Raw genomic sequence first — 18,169 nt, 5'->3', positions numbered from 1 at the left:
TTTCTTACCTGTATGGAAGTAATAGAAGCTGAATGTCCCTGAAGGACTGCAACTGGTGCACAAGTTCGAAGACACCACACTCTTACAACTTTATCACAGCTGCCTGCGGCAATGAGAGTGTTTTCATAGTTAACAGCCATGTCAGAAATTTCAGCAGAGTGCCCTCGAAGTGTAGCAAGAAGGCGCCCATCATCTGTTGCCCAAATTTTCACCAAACAGTCATCTGAACCCTACAGCAACACAAAAGGACAGAAGATTTACAATAAAGCAGAAATTCGCCTCCTCCCCCCACAGAAAAAGCAAAAACAAAGGAGAATTTTATTAAGTTACTTCTAAGCCTTTACTTTTTAGTCTCTTTTCTTCATATAACATGGAGCGAGTAGAAAATATAAAATATGTCCAAATGACAGCACTGACAAAGCACTGTCCAAACTGATAATGGCATATGTGAATAACTCCTCAAAACTACTACCAATCCTGACAACTCAAAATATTTTTTACTTTTAAGTGATTTGGCATTAACTATCTCTGTCATTATTTCTTTCCTTACACCTGACAGCCTTTTTTCTTAATTGCTTGAATATTTTTTTCTCTATAAATACTTAAAACTTTAACCTAAAATCTACATGCAAACATGAGACTTTGTTAATAATCTCTGGGGAAAATATTATGTGGAACTTCCTACTGAGAATTTCAAAAGAGCTTTAAATAGTAAAAAGCAATTCTACTGTGGTAGATAAGCTATTTAATAATTATCTGTTTATAAAAAGATGAAAATCATCATCCTCATCATCATCAACACCCATATACTTAGGTGATGCATTTTGGAGTCATGAAAACATCAATGGAAGAGTCTGTAATGAACTCCAAGAAGTCGAACTTCTCAAAATACAAACCACTTCCTTTGTTGTAGCCTAGGAATTTAAAAAGAAAATTATGCCATTACCTACACTTCTACATTAACTTAGTACTGAAACAATGAGACTAAGCCTTTACTTGGAAATATTAGTGTGCTACAATTTTGTACTCTAAAGCACACAATATGATCTGGTTATTAACAATCCAATTTAAAAAATAATTACTATTGAATTCAAAGAGAGATCTATACAATAACTGTAATCTTCATTACTAAACATGTAGTTCAACTATTCAACTATAAGGATGATGTAATCATTAATTAAGCAGAACTGGCACCAATAGAAAATGCATTTTAATAAATGTTTGCTAAAAGGGAATGAAACCAATTGAGTAGATAAACTTGTTTCACATAAATTAACCACCTCTAAAATATAAGGCCTCCTGAAGATTTATTTTTTTAAAATTAGATTTCCCAAATATAGAGGTCATTATAGTTCATCCATTTACTTATATAGAAAGAGAAAAGATTTTCAATTTCCACTCATCTTTTCTTGCATGCATGTGTCTAAAAAGGAAGAACTGCTTACAAAGCATAATTCAATGCCATGAAGCCTAGCTTCCATTGTTGTAAATCTCTAATATGCTATAGTATCATTAATTTTAAACTCACTGTAAAAATTCTTCTCCCACTTCGGTCAAATGCTACACAGTAGACAGATGACAAGTGCCCCAGAATTCTTTTATGCATCTTAATGTGCTGGTAAGCAGATGAAGGGAAAATATGGCTGAAGCGACTACATCCGGTTAATTGCCTGGCAGAGGTGATATTCACTGAAAAACAGAAAACAGGGGATTCACTTCTTAAAACCTAAAAGTGAAAACTACATTTAACATGAAGTTAAATCATCAGTATTATGATGAAACAAAACAGGGTACACACACCATGGCAATTCTACGCTGTGAGAAGTCTAAATTCCATCACACATTTCATGATTTTATGAACTCAAGTTCACTACCACAAAGCACTAAGAGTACTCTTCTTTCAAATCCCAGAAGTCTGATTTTCTGTTTACCTTACTATGGTTTCCCAAGTACAATCCCATTTTGCCTTTCTTGGTATACTTCAGTCAAAGACACTGTAACTTTAAATATATATAGGTAAATCTTACCATAACATGAAAGAATTTTAGAATAAAAACAGTATTTGGTTAAGTATAATACATCTTAAAATGTATATAGGAAATTTTATGAACTCCTGTCCTACCTTCTCACACCCATCCACCCTGTAAACAGCTGCGCCTAAAAATTCAAGAGTAATACAAGAGATTTATACAGTAAAAAGAGGAAGGAAGCTATAACACCACATAGATTTTCAGTAACAAACAATCCTTTCTAGACTTGTCTATAGGTTCTCCCCCTTTTTGGTTTCAGAAACTATAGACTCTCCCTCTAATCAATGAACTTTTGAGAATTCATCTCTTATAAGGTCATCTTAGATCCTGTCTCCTTTTTTGTTTGTTTTGTGTTCTAATTTTCTTAAAAAGCAGCCAGAATAAAGCATAAATCTGCAAAATTCTCCTCCAAATACCACCTGGATTCTACTCACTTCCCTAAAACGAAGATCTTGTTCCCTATAAGGATATACAAAGCACCTACTTCCTCTGTGACATTCCACCAGTCTTCCCTTATACACTGAAGTATTCAGCATCCAACATATTATATTTTAATCAAAACATAGAAGCCTTAAAAGTTAAAGTGACCTTGAGGCAAGGCAAAATTTTACCATACTTCATAATAATATAGTATAAATAATAATAGCTTTATGTTGAAACAAGGCAAAATTAAGGCAAGAATTGAGTTGTAGCTAGATTAGTACAATTAGAAGCATGCCACAATCAAAAATAAGAAACGTTTCAACATCTCAATCTTAAGAGCAATGAAATCTTTTTCAGGCAACGGTCAATCCACTGGCCATCTCAAACTGATAAAATGACAAAAATTGAATGATGAATAGAAAAATCCAACTTTGAATGCAAATCATAAGAACACATTAGAAATCTTAGTATTTATGTCGAGATGCTGAATAAATAATGGTGGAAAATCCATAAGTATCAGTACTAGGTAACAGGTTTCCTTTTTGGCAGTTGCTTCCCATGTCAACCTCTAGAAATGGCCACAACTCTAAGATGGGAAGAGCAGGCACCATAACTTTTAGACTTTAGCAATCTTCCCTCTCCAGTCAAACATTTCTTACTGCTCTGAGTTCCTTGAAACAGTCAACCATTACTTCTGCTTTGCTTTTTTTACATTCATATTCTGTAAATATATAGAGGAAAAGGTGTGTTACTTTTAAGGAAGGATTTCTCAACCTTGGAACTATTGGCCTTTGGAAATTTGGGACTGAGGATTCTTTGTTGTGGGGGTCTGTCTATTGTAGAATGTTTAGCAGCATACCTGGCCTCTACCCACCAGATGCTATTAACACCCCACCAACAACAACTTGTGACAAGCAAAAATATCCCCAGACATTGCCAAACATCTCCTGGGGAAAAACTGCCCCTGGTTGAAAACCAGTTTGAAGTTTAAAAACAAAAAACACCATCAATATGAAGAAAAATATCAGAAAAGCAGAGATAGAGAAAGAATCAGAATTACAGAATATATGATGGACTATTATGTAAAAATTAATAATTAAAATATGAAAACTCCATCAATGTGGAACGATTTAGGAACTACAAAGCAAAAAATATAAAATATGAACTTGTAAGTAGATTATGATTTAAATTATACAAAAAATACATACATATATGTATAAAGACTAGAAAGAAAAATGAAAACAACTGCTTTGTGATAAAAGTATAGATTTTTTTAAGTTTCACTTAACACTCTTCTAATAATACATTTTTATCTTAAACACAAGTTTTCTATTAGGTTCTCTAGTCCACTAACAGCTATTCAAAAACTTCCTATATATGGTATATCGCATATTCGGCAGCAGGATCATCAAATATTCCTTCTTTCCTATCTCAGCGATTTTTGTTTATTCATATAGCACCTGAGATGATAATATTTATACATTTTTCTCAGTCATTTAGTAATGTCAACAGGTCTTAGGCTCTATATACAATAAGGAGTTCTGTCAACACTCTTTTGCATGTATTCTCCATTTAGCCACTCTTTTTCAGTACTGATGCTTTTTGCTTTTCTTACATCTCTAAAGAATCCTTTATCAAGAACATTTTCTGAAATTTGTAATGGCTGATAACTGACTTTAAAAATACAATTAAAAAGAGTTCACTTTTGACCAATCCTTGAGTATTTTACTAGAAAGTAGATCTCATTCTTCTAGCATAAATATTATATAGCTCCTTCGGGGGAGAGGGATGCTTAGAGTCCTTATTCCTTTCCTCAAAAGTAGTAATAAAATAAAGGGACACACACACACAATTATGACTGTGTTGTATTTAAATGTCTCTATCAAGATTAGTATGAAAAGCTATATGCCAATAATTTGGACAATGTAGAAGAAATCGACAAATTCCTAGAAATGTACAATCTCCTCAAACTAAACCAGGAAGAAATAGAAAATATGAATAGACCATTGGTAACCAATCTAGTGGTTACCAATAGGGAAAGGAAAGGGGGAAGGGGCAAGTTAGGAATAGGGGATTAAGAGGTACAAACTACAATGTATAAAATAAATAAGCTATGAGGATATATTGTACAGCAAAGGGAAACATAGCCAATATTTTATAATAACTATAAATGGAGTATAATCTATAAAAATTTTTGAATCAGTTATACACCTGAAACTAATATTGTAAATCAACTATACGTCAATCAAAAAATAAATAAATAAAAATAAAACAGTCAAAAATAAAATAAGGGACTTCCCTGGTGGTGCAGTGGTTAAGAATCCACCTGCCAATGCAGGGGACATGGGTTTGATCCCTGGTCGGGGAAGATCCCACATGCCACGGAGCAACTAAGCCCATGCACCACAACTACTGAGCCTGTGCTCTAGAGCCTGCGAGCCACAACTACTGAGCCCATGCACCACAACGAAGAGTAGCCCCTGCTCGCCACAACTAGAGAAAGCCTGCATGCAGCAACAAAGACCCAACACAGCAAATAAATAAATAAATTAAATAAAATATATACCCTTTTTTAAAAAAATTAAAAAATAAATATCTATCAAATGTACTATTTGAATGCATTGTTTCTTCTTCTATTATAAGCAGAATGCAAGATTAGAGATGAGCAATTTAAACTTTCACCCTAACAAAGTAGAATGAAGTATTAATGAGAAACAACTACAAATAAATTTTTTAAAAATCCCACAATCCTATGCCAATATATCCACTATTCATTATTGCAATCTCAATATTAAGCCTTCTAAAACCTACTGTATTTCAAAGGTATGTAATAAGTTTTAGTATATATAATTAATTACCTTGATTACTTATTTAAGTATTTCAAAAACACTATAAAGAGTAAACGTTATCTCAGCTTCAATTTACTAAGGAATGTAGCTCTCAAAGTTACAAAAGTGAAATGACAATACAACCCTCAAAACACTGGTTAGAACGGGGCAATCAATCAACATAATTTTAGTCAGAACAAAATGCCTGCTTCTCCATCCACTGTTGTTAAGGATCTGGCAATCTTGAAAAATAGTACACCTTAATTATGACACCTTTCTATCTGGGGAGCTGATACGGTAATAGTTTCGAACAATCAGCTACAGAGCATTTTCTCTTGAGTACTGATGTGAACATGCCAACCTTGTCTTGAAATACATTAAGAACTTTTGAGAAAAACATCTTTGATGTCACAATAATTTCTTTGTATTTAGCAATGCTGACAAATTCAATTAGTAGATAAACTAGTCAAATATACATACATATAAAATGTATTTAAATACGAAATATTACATTCAGAATCCACTGTTTCCTAAGTGTTTTTCTTTAAATCTTTGTAGGATAAGTTTCCAAACTGTTCTCTAAAACATGATATATGAACTAACCCAACAAGAGACCAAAATGCTTAAAGATTCAAGTAATAACAAGATAAGACTTATTCAGTGTATTTTATAAACTTTTTAAGTCACAGAGATTAATAAACAGCTACAAATGGAATAATTGCTTTCTCTCTTTAAAAGGTATTTGTTGACAACCTACTATGAGCTAAAGCACTGTGACAGATACTAGAATACAACTTATAAACGAGTCAAACAAGATTCCCATCCTTGTGGAATTTACATTATTCCACTGGGCAAAAAGCTTTCATCGTTTACTCAATTGCAGGAATGAATAAGATACTTTAATGAAGTGATCTGCAGAAATATATATCTCTCAAAATGTGTTTTTCTAATAAGTTCTGCAAGTGATGCTGATGCTGTGCCAAATTTGGGAACTACCAATTCTAGTCCAACTCCCCTCCCCACAAAATTATCCTTTCTATAATGTATCTGGTAGATAGCCATTCAGCCTCTGCCTATACACTTCTAGTAAAGAGATTATTTCTCAAAAATGAATGATTTATATGTTGAGCTGCTCTAATTTTGCAGAGACTCTACCTTTCACTGAGCTCAATTTCTTTCCCTCCAAGTTCTAGAGAATCACAGGTTTAGCCCTTGAGAGCTACACTTAAAAAAAAAGTCAAATCCCTTTTTTATATGGTAACCCGTGAAATATTTAAAGATAGCTATCATTTGTGCCTTAAGTCTTCTCTCAACATGTGAGGTCTCCTCTATATTACTCACAGCCATAATTTACAAACACCTTTCTTTCCTATCATTCCCTATAGAAAAAAGCATTCTTTCACCATAAATACTACTGTGGTTGCTTTTTTCTGGTAAGGTAAGTCTCTAGTTCATCAATGTCTGAGCCTCTTAAAACAATACAAGGACTTCCCTGATGGTCCAGTGGTTAAGATTCCACACGTACAATGCAGGGGGTGCGGGTTCAATCTCTGGTCAGGGAACTAAGATCCCATATGCCGCGTGGTATGGCCAAAAAAAAAAAAAAAAAAACAACTGAGCAAAATTTCCCCAGTGGTCTGATAAGCACAGAGTACAGGGGATTATTTCCAGCTATGCCTCTATAAATGCAATATAAGATTGCAAAGACTACATTAGTTTTCTAAAACAGCTGCCTTATGCTATCTAATAGTCAGATTAAAGTTAGTTTAACATTCTTTTCTAGTAAATGTATTTAAGGTTCTAGCGATCACCTCCTTCTTTTCTAAAAGTACACGAACCACTTATTAAATAAGCCTGTCTAAAATTTTCCTGGGGTTAAAGCTAAGTTCACCGATCAATAATTTAAAGATCTGTTCTTTGTTCCCTTATTGTATACTTGTCCATTGGTCATTTCCATTTCTCTTGTCTACTCTGATTTCACAAAGAATACCTGCCAGTGAAAACTGGCTTAGTATACTGTGACTTAATTCATTTGGGACTCTTAAAGCAGCTAGGTACTCATGCATCTTGGGTTTTCTTTTCTTTTAACCATGCTAGCTCTATCCTTTACAGTTTAGAGATCTTCCTCTTTGATAGAGAAGACTAAAGCAAAATATAATTATCCCCAGCACTTACATTTTAGTTATAAATTTATTCCATCTATTCCTTTTTAATAAATCTATAGGTTCCTTCCCCATATGCTAATTGGAACATTAAAGGTGTTTTGGGGGTATTCTTATATGGATTGAACCATATGAAATTGTTGATATTCAACCATTTTCTACAAATAGAAGTAGTAATTTTAAATGGCTCAACATAATAACTAAATTGGAGTGGGGAGGAATAAAAGGACATTCATTATTAGTTTGATATAGATATCCTGCTTTTTTACCTCTCCATTAGGAAAGCATCATCCATACTATCCAGTCTGTAATATAATCCAATATAAATTTCTCACTCAATCTCTACACAGTTTTTCATAGCACAGCCACATTTTGGCCTATGGATTTGTAAATACATTTAACATGCACTGCTACTCCTTACCTTCCTATTAGATATGTTTGTTTAGGACCAAATATCACCACTCATCACATTTTAAGTACTAATACCATTACAAGTTTTGAATGTCTTTATGTTAAATTTTCTAGTTCACTTTGTTGCGTTATATCTAATATTTGTAAATATTCTGCCTACCCTGTATGTTTTCTATCATGAATTGCTGGTCACTTCCTCCTTTATGGATCTTTTCCCTATGTTATACCTGCTATACTTCATCATAATTTTTTTCTTATGGGTAATTTTACTAGTGCGAGTAACAAACAGTAAAATTAACTTATTTTGGCTTAATTTCCTGTGCTTTCTCCACATAAATTAGAAGTGGTAATGAACAGTAAAAGGGAGAGAATACAAGGTCACAGTTATCCCACAAGAAGACTCAAATTTTATGAAGAACATATTAAAGAATTAATTAAAACTGAATAAAATGCACATAAAGATTCTCCTGAAATCTATTTTTTCTATTAATATTTTAAATGCTATTTAATTACCTTTAGAAATTAATAATACTGAATGGTCTTTGAAAAAAGGAACAGAAAAATATCATAATTTGAAGTGTATAATATTCTAGTATATGTTGGATATTAATGCACCATTTTATGTAATCAAATTCTATTTGTTTCAAAATTACAATATGGAACACTGTGTCCCAAATTAATAAGGTTAGAACCAGACTGACTTTTTTCATCTAGTCTTCAATAATAGCTTTGCCTTCCTCACTTTTTGGCATCCTGAATTATAAGGATGTGCTTCTTTTCTTACGTTACTCGTTTTTTCACTGTCCTCTCCATTAGTTATCCATCCCACCATTTTATAGGAAAAAAGTAAAATCTACCAATAACCTATAAAATTATATTGTTAGAAAAAAGTGTGTCTATTTTAGAACATTTGTTGAGTGTGGCACAAGATATACTATTTATTCTCTTGACTTCAAAGGTTAGTACTAGACTCTCAAATATTAAATGGTGATATAAAAAACTTAAAAGAAATAGAAGGATCAATAACAAGGACACTTAACAACATTAAATCCAAACTGAGGACTTATTACAGGGTTGTTGTACCAAAAAAACTGTATTAGTACATCAGCTTATTCCTACAATAGTTCAAGACCACACAGTTTGTTCTCCTAAATTCAGTCAATCACATCAACACACCTAGGTTGGTAAGCAAAAATAAATAGAAGGATCATTGTAAGTGCATAAATTCTGTGAAAAATACCTCAAAGCACATTTCCTTCTATTATCTTCATACATGAAAGATAGAACATTATTAGACCAAAAAATGATTAGAAAGCCTAAGCTAAAACATACTGAAACAATTATATAACAGGCAGAGGACAAAAACTGTAAAGTAGTAAATTAGTTTAAAATTGGGGATAGTTGTAATAAAGTATAAAATATTTGTTATTTTATACTAAATCTAAGGTTTTATATTTTATATACTTAATAAAGAAAATGTTGAATTAAAATGAGTATTATAGAATTTCATACTCCACATGATTTCTTGCTAAGACACAGCTATCAGTAGCAGAATCCAAATTTAAAGTGCATTAGGGGAATGAAATCAGCATCATAATAGTTGAGTTTTTCTTTTCTTCTCTCCCCTCTGATGAACAACTAATTGGACAATAATAGCTGAGAACATCCGAATCATGGGAAAGGACTTGGACATACAAGTACATGAAGCTAATAGAAAACCTTATTACCACAATGCAAAAAGATGTTCTGTAAGACACATTATAATGAAAATTTCAGAAATCAATGATAAAGAATATTAAAGCCAGCAACAGGAAAAGAGAAAGTAAACTACAAAGGAAACCCCATTAGCCTATCAGCAGATTTCTCAGCAGAAATTCTATAGGCCAGGAGAGTGTGGACTGACATATTCCAATTATTGAAAGATAAAAGTTGCCAGCCAAGAATACTTTATACGGCAAAGTTATCCTTCAAAAGTGAAGGAGAAATAAAGGTTTTCTCAGCCAAACGAAAGCTGCGGGAGTTCAGCACAACTAGACTTGCTTTGTAAAGAAACACTAAAAGGAGTTCTCCAACTGAAATGAAAGAACTAAAAAGTGAGATGATGACATATGAAATACTCTGGTAAAGGAGAAAAATGGACAGATTTAGAAAACTGTAATTCCATATTAGAATGGTATGTTAATCACTTAACTTTAGATACAGGTTAAAGGGAAAGACTATTAAAAATAACTATAACCACTATAATTTGATAATGAATACACAGCATAAAAAGAGGCAAATAGTGAAATTGAAAATAGAAAAGTGGAGGAGAAGGACTTCCCTGGTGGTCCAGTGGTTAAGACTGTGCTTCCATTGGAGGGGCCATGGGTTCAATCTCTGGTTGGGGAACTAAGATTCCACATGCTGCATGGCACGACCAAAAAAAAAAGAAAAAGAAAGAAAGAAAAGTGGAGGAGAAAAGGGGTGGAAATCTTTAAAGGTGAATGAAGATAAGTTGCTATCAGCATAAAATGGACTTTTTTTTAATCTATAAGATGTTTTATGTAAACCTCATGGTAACCACAAAGCAAAAATCTGGAATACATTCATGAAACTAAAAATAGGAGAGACAGAGCATTCCACCATGGAAAATCAACAATTTACAAGGCAGGCAGAAACAATGGGAAAAAGAAACAATGGAGACATAAAACAACCACAAGGCAAACAATAAAATGGCAGTTGTAAGGCCTTACATATCAATAATCACTCTAAATGTAAATGGTTGAATTCACCAATCAAATGGCATAGAGTGGTTGGATGGGTAAAAAAACAAGACCCAGCTACATGCCATTTACAGGAAACTCAGTTCAGCTCTAAAGACATATAGGCTCAAATTAAAGGGATGGAAGAAGATGCTACTGGCAAGTGGAAACCAAAAGAAAGTGGGGATAGACACATTTATCAGGCAAAGTAAGACCTTCAAGCCAAAAATGATAACAAAGACAAAGACTGTCATTATATAATGATAAAAGGAGTCATTACATCAAGAAAGTATAACAATTGTAAATATATGTGCAGCCAACATAGGAGCACCTAAATATATTAAGCAAATACTAACAGGTCTGAAGGGAGAAACAGACAACAAAACAACAATACTAGAGGACTTTAATAGCCCCCTGTCAGCAATGGATAGATCACCCAGACAGAAAATCAATAAGGAAAGGCTGGAATTGAACATACTTTAGATCAAATAGACTTAACAGATATATAGAACATTCCATCCAATAGCAGCAGAAGAAACGTTCTTCTCAAGTGAACATGAAACATTTTCCTAAATAGATCATATGATAGGACACAAAACAAGTCTTAGCAAATTTAAGACTGAAATCATTCCAACTATCTTTTCTGACCATAATTGTATGAAACTACAAATCAACAACAAGAGGAAACCTGGAAAGTCTACAAATATGTGGAAACTAACCAACATGCTTCTGAACAGCCAATGGTAAAAGATAAAATCAAAAAGGACACAAAAAAACTATCTGTAAACAAATGAAAATGGAAACACAACATATCAAATCCTATGAGATGCTGCAAAAGCAGTTCTGAGGAAAGTTTATAGTGATAAATTCATGTATTAGAAAGATTGGAAATAAACAACATCACTTCAGGAAACTAGAGAGAAGAACAAAGTAAGCCCCAAGTTAGCAGAAGGAAGGAAATAATAGAGATCAGAGTGAAAATAAATGAAATAGAGACCAGAAAAACAATAGAAAGGTTCAACAAAACTAGGAGCTGGTTCTTCAAAAAGATAAACAAAATTGACAACTTTAGCTAGGCTAAGAAAAAACAAGTGAAGAAAATAATATTAGAAATGAGAGACATTATAACTGATACTGCAGAAATACATAGGTTCATAAGAAACTACTATGAACTATTATATGCCAACAAATAGATAACCTAGAAGAAATGGATAAATTCCCAGAAACACATAAACTACAAACACTGATGCAGGAATAAATAGAAAATCTGAACAGATCAATAACAAGTAAAGAGACTAAATCAGTAATCAAACACCTCCCAACACAGAAAACCCCAGGACAGGTGGTTTCACAGGGAAATTCCACCAAAAATTTCAAGAATTAATGCCAGTCCTTAACAAATTCTTTCAAACTATAGAGGAGGGAACACTTCCAAACTCATTCTATGAGGCCAGGATTACTCTGATACCAAAGGCAGATAAGAGCACTACAGGAAAAGAAAACTACAGATCAATATCCCTGATGAACATAGATGTAAAAAATTCTCAACAAAATATTAGCAAGCAGAATTCAAGAACACACTCAAAGAATCATAGAAAATGACCAGGGCTTCCCTGGTGGCGCAGTGGTTAAGAATCCGCCTGCCAAGAAAGGGGACACGGGTTTGAGCCCTGGTCCGGGAAGATCCCACATGCTGCGGAGCAGCTAAGCCTGTGCGCCACAACTACTGAGCCTACACTCTAGAGCCTGCAAGCCACAGCTACTGAGCCCACATGCCGCAACTACTGAAGCCTGAGTGCCTAGAGTCTGTGCTCCAAAACAAGAGAAGCCACCGCAATGAGAAGCCCATGCACGGCAACAAAGAGCAGCCCCCGCTCCCCACAACTAAAGAAAGGAAAGCCCGCATGCAGCAACAAAGACCCAACAGAGCCAAAAATAAAACAAATTAATTAAAAAAAGAAAGTGACTAAGTGGAATTTATCCCTAGGATGCAAGGATGGTTCAACATACGCAAATCAATAAATATAATATATAACATTAAAAGAATGAAGCATAGAAATCATATAATCATTTCAATAGATGAAGAAAAAACATTTGACAAAATACAACATCCTTTCATGATAAAAACTTTCAACATATTGGGTACAGAAAGAGCATACCAACATAATAAAGGCCATATGCAACAAACCCATAGTTAACATTATATTCAATGGTGAAAAATTGAAAGCTTTTCCTCTAAGACCAGGAACAAGACAAGGATGCCCACTCTCACCACTCTCATTCAGTTTAGTACTAAAAGTCCTAGATAGAGCAATTAGGTAAGACAAAGAACTACAAGACATCCAAATCGAGAAGGAAGAAGTATAATTGTTGTTATTAGCAGATGATATGATTTTATATATAGAAAATCCCAAAGACTCAAGTAAAATATGTTATAAGGAATCAACACATTCAGTAAAGTTGCAAGATATAAAATCAACATAAAGATATGAGTTGCATTTCTATACACTAATAATAAAACATCTGAAAACAAAACTATCCATTCACAATAGCATCAAAAACAATAAAATACCTAGGAGTAAATTTAACCAAGGAAGTAAAAGATTTGTACAAAAATAAATAAATAAATAACTACAAGACTTTGTTGAAAGAAATTGAAGATATAAACAAATGGAAAGAAATCCCATGTTCATGGATGCAAAGATTGTTAAAATGTCCATGCCACCCATATCTATCTGTAGATTCAACACAATCCCTATGAAAATTCCAATGGCATAATTCAAAATAAAATTCAAAATTCAGTAAAAACAATTCCAATGGCATAATTCAAAGAAACAGAAAAAGCAATCCTAAAATTTGTATGGAACCACAAAAAAAACCCAGAATAGCCAAAGCAATCCTGAGAAAGAACAAAGCCAGATATACCACACTTTCTGATTTCAAACTATACTACAAAGCTATAGTAATTAAAGCAGTATGGTATTGGTATAAACACAGACCCACAGACCAATGGAACATATTGAGAGTCCAGAAATAACCTTCCATGTATGGTCAACTAATATTCAAAAACAGAGTCAAGGGAACCAAGAACACTCAATGGGGAAAGGATAGTCCCTTCAAAAAATGGTGCTGAGAAAACTAGATAAACACAGGCAAAAAAATGAAATTGGACCCCTATCTTATACCACTCACAAAAATTAACTCAAAATGTGCCAGACATCTGATACCATAAAACTTCTAAAAGAAAATGTAGGGAAGAAGCTCCTTGACACTGTTCATGGCAATGATTATTCACATATGGCACCAGAAACATAAACAACAAAAGCAAAAATCAACAAGTGGGACATCAAACTTAAAAGCTCCTGCTCAGCAAAAGAATCAAAATGATGAAAAGACAACCTACAGAATGTGAGAAAATTTTTGCAAACCACATATCTGATAAGGGGTTAATATCCAACATATATAAAGAACTCATAAAACTCAATAACAAAAAATCTGATTAAAAAGTGGGCAGAGGAAATAAACAGACATTTCTCCAAAGAAGACATTCAAATGCCCACCAGATAAATGAAAAGGTACTCAACATCACTAATTGTCAGGGAAATGCAAAGCAAAGCCACAACGAGATATCACCTCACATCTTTTAGAATGGCTATCATCAAGAAGACAAGAGATAACACACACTGGCAAGGATGAGGAGAAAAGGGAACTGTTGGTGGGAATGTAAGTTGGTTCAGCCCCTATGGAAAACAATACGGAGGTTCCTCAATAAATTAAAAATAGAACTACCAGGGAATTCCCTGGCAGTTCAGTGGTTAGGACGCCACACTTCCACTGCAGGGGTCATGGGTTCAATCCCTGGTTGGGGAACTAAGATCCCACATGCTACACGGCACAGCCAAAAAAAAAAAAGAAAAGAAAAAAAAACTACCATATTACCCAGGAATTCCACTTTTTACTATATTCCCAGAGGAAATGAAAACAAAATATTGAAGAGATTCACTCTCACTTTTATTCTGGTATTATTCACAATAGCCATGATATGGAAACAACCTACGTACCCATAACAGACGAATGGATAAAGCAGTTGTGGTATACAATGGAATATTATTCAGCCATGATAAAGAAGGGCATCTTGCCATTTCTGACATGTATGGACCTTGAAGACTTTATGTTAAGTGTGATAAGTCAGACAGAGAAAGACAAGTACTATATAAAGACAGTAAAATGGTGGTTATCAGGGGCTGGGGAGTAGGGGAATAGGACAGATGGTTGAGGGTACAAACGTAGTAAAAAGTAAATAAATCCTTTGGATCTAATGCACAGTATAGTGAATATAGACAACAATACTGTTGTATAATTATCAAACTTGCTGACATTAGAACTTAATTATTCCAATCATTAAAATGAAATGATGGGCCGCCGCCATCTTGGATTGAGTGTTGTGTGCCGCGCTTCTGCACATGGCCCCGCGGCTGAGGTGCGGGAAGGCGTTTTGTACCCGGAACTCTGGTCTGAAGGGCCGGCGGGGAGCACGCTGTGAGCCGGTAAAACCAGATGAAGCACAAAGGAGAAAAAAGGAAAGAGATCTTCACATAAACAGATTCTTACTGGCTGGTGTGAAGAGTCATTCCAAGTGCCATTCAAGAGGGAAGACACATGGGAGCATATGTATATGTATAGCTGATTCACTTTGTTATAAAGCGGAAACTAACACACTATTGTAAAGCAATTATACCCCAATAAAGATGTTAAAAAAAAAAAAAAAAAAAGATGCAGTGCCATCAGTTGGCTGAATCTGTTTATATTGGTAGTTAATAAATGTTTATTGAATGCATGGATATTACTGAGTTTAACATTTATTAAAAATAATTATTGTGGTTAACTTTTAAAAAAAAAAAATGAAATGATGATTATGTAACGTGATAGAGGTGCTAACTATCATTACAATGGCAATCATATTAAAATATGTAAATGTACCAACATGTTGTACACCCTTAAATTTACACAATGTTATATGTGTAACAAATATATTTCAATTTAAAAATGTGCATTAAAAATGCCCATTTTTGTAAAAAGCATAGGCTCAAATAAGCATTTGATTCAACCACAGGAAGAGACATTTGCCCACAGGTACAATTAGAAATTTAATATTTGTAATCATTTTCTGTCTTATGAAATTTTTCATTGAGATTTACATTTAAAACGTAACTGAGCTTTGTGCTCTTTAATTCTAGACACAGGAAATGCAGGAGACAGGAAAAACAGCTGCCTTTGGCAATCAGAAAATGCAAACCTGCTGTCTATGACAACATGGATGAACCTGGTGGACATTATGCTAAGTGAAATAAACCAGACGGAGAAGGACAAATATTACATGATTTCACTCATATGTAGAATCTTTTTTAAAAAGTTGAATTCATAGTAACAATAAGTAGAATGGTAGTTGCCAGAGGCTGGGGGGAGACAGAGGAGGAGATACTGTTTAAGGAGTACAAACATTCGGTTTTAAGATAAAAAAATTCTGGAGATCTAATATACAGCTTAGTGACTACAGTCAATAATAATCTACTGTATACTTGAAATTTGGTAAGAAAGTAAATCTTAAGTGTTCTCATAACACACACAAAAATGGTAACATGATAGGTAACTAACAGGTTTATTTTTTATTGTGGTAATCATTTCACATGGTAGACATATATCAAAACACCAAGTTGTACAACTTAAATGTATACAATATGTTTTTGTCAAAAATAAATAAATAGAAAGGAAAAATGCAAGCCAACACTAGTGAAGATTCTGAGAGGCTAATCAGCATTTCTGAGGCCCTAGAAAGTAATCTACACACAACCATGATTTACCTTTCTCTCTTTGAACTAGTGTATGTTATAGAATTGTGCTAGAGCTTGAAGGGACTTTAAAGATTAATTTTTACTCTAATCACTCATTTTACATATAAATAAACTATGATCCAGGTTGGTGAAGCAAATTTTCCGAAGTCATACAGGTGATAATTAACAGAGAATGAGGGTACTTGAACTTATGTCCAATGTTCTTTTTTCTTATACCACAGCTACCTCTCAGTTAGTGCTTTATGTTTAAACATATCAGCAATGTTTACCCCCCACCAAATAAAGGATACTGATGGGTCAAAGCAGTGAACTCACCCCTTGTTTTTCTGGGTACCAAGTCACTATTCAATATAAATGAGGACACGTGTTTGACACACAAGGAGAGCAGGGCAAAGGATATATACAATAGTAATCCTGTGGGAAAATCAAAGAGCCAGGCAAGTAGCTCAACAGGTGTTGGCAGAATGGGTTCTACCAATTCCCCCTATTTTGGCAGAATAATGGAGTAAAATGGCAACATAGTATTGAGAAAAGAACAAGAGGCCTAGCTTCTTCCTTATCTATAAAATCTATAAAACAGGCAAAATACCACCTAAGTGACATGAATTTTGTAGAACATCTAGCACAGTAAGGTTTAGTTTCTGTGAAGCTTAGTTCCTATTCTTCTTCCCTTTCCTTTCCTCTCTAGAATTTCAATGTTCTCACACTCCAAAATGGGTAGGGTAGAGGGAAGAGGGAAACATTTGGTATTAGATCGGTTACTCTAATGATAGTAATCTCTATGCTAAAGAAAATAATAAAATACATACAAAAATATTATATTATCCATACATTGCCAACCACAGTAGACTAAAAAATCCCTTGTTATATAATAAAACTTAATATTTATTTAATACTTTTTATGTGCCAGGCACTATGCTAAGCACTTTATATGTTTAACTTAGTTAACCCTACAAAGTGAGTACTATTAACATCCCCTTTTTAAAGACATGGAAACTGAGGCATAAAGGGGTTAAATAAATTCTCCAAGATCCCAAGCTAGTAAGTGACAGAGCCAGGATTCAAATCTAGGCAATGTGACTTCAGAGGCTGATCTCTTAACCAATATTGTATAACAGTTTTTCTGAAAATGAGAGAAAAAATTTTAAAAATTATCATTTGCACCAATAGGCAAACTGTGTTCCAAATCTTCTAGCCCAAACCAACCATATCATAATTACATCTGCCAAATCATATAATCCCAAAACTATAGTATAAAAAAGGAAGATAGAATATGTTTTAAAAGAGATTGAAAACTCCTAGAAATAATAGGTGGGCTGAGCAAGGTCACAGGAAATAAGATCAACACACATAAATCAAATGCATTTCTATACACTAATAATGAATATGCAGAAACCAAAATTAAAAACACAATATCATCAATAGGGGTAGGGGATTAAGAGGTACAAACTACTTTGTATAAAATAAATAAGCTACAAGAATATATTGTGCAGGGTTTCCCTGGTGGCGCAGTGGTTGAGAGTCCGCCTGCCGATGCAGGGGACACGGGTTCGTGCCCCAGTCCGGGAAGATCCCACATGACGCGGAGCGGCTGGGCCCGTGAGCCATGGCCGCTGAGCCTGCGCATCTAGGGCCTGTGCTCCGCAACAGGAGAGGCCACAACAGTGAGAGGCCCGCGTACAGCAAAAAAAAAAAAAAAAAAAAAAAAAAAAAAAAATTTTG

At 34.0% G+C, this 18,169-nt stretch overlaps 1 protein-coding gene across 7 annotated transcripts in view; it reads right to left on the bottom strand.

The window, feature by feature from the left end:
* Window positions 1–18,169, bottom strand: part of BRWD3 (bromodomain and WD repeat domain containing 3) — a 117,231-nt gene that overhangs the window by 71,309 nt on the left and 27,753 nt on the right. For 6 of the 7 annotated variants that reach the window (XM_024738224.1, XM_024738226.1, XM_024738225.1 and 3 more), the window contains exons 7-8: window positions 1,529–1,689; window positions 9–230 (exon numbers count right to left, since the gene is read on the bottom strand). In XM_024738224.1, coding sequence (XP_024593992.1) covers window positions 9–230; window positions 1,529–1,689 — 383 coding nt within the window. Of the gene's footprint in view, window positions 1–8; window positions 231–816; window positions 915–1,528; window positions 1,690–18,169 lie in introns of those variants that run through there. The other variant, XM_024738231.1, reaches the window with a different exon arrangement.

Source organism: Neophocaena asiaeorientalis, unplaced genomic scaffold (genome assembly GCF_003031525.2).
Source record: "Neophocaena asiaeorientalis asiaeorientalis breed wild unplaced genomic scaffold, Neophocaena_asiaeorientalis_V1.1 scaffold186, whole genome shotgun sequence".
Classification (NCBI taxonomy): domain Eukaryota; kingdom Metazoa; phylum Chordata; class Mammalia; order Artiodactyla; family Phocoenidae; genus Neophocaena; species Neophocaena asiaeorientalis.
Note: the sequence above shows the minus strand (reverse complement) of the source record. Positions and strands in the feature narration are given on the sequence as shown.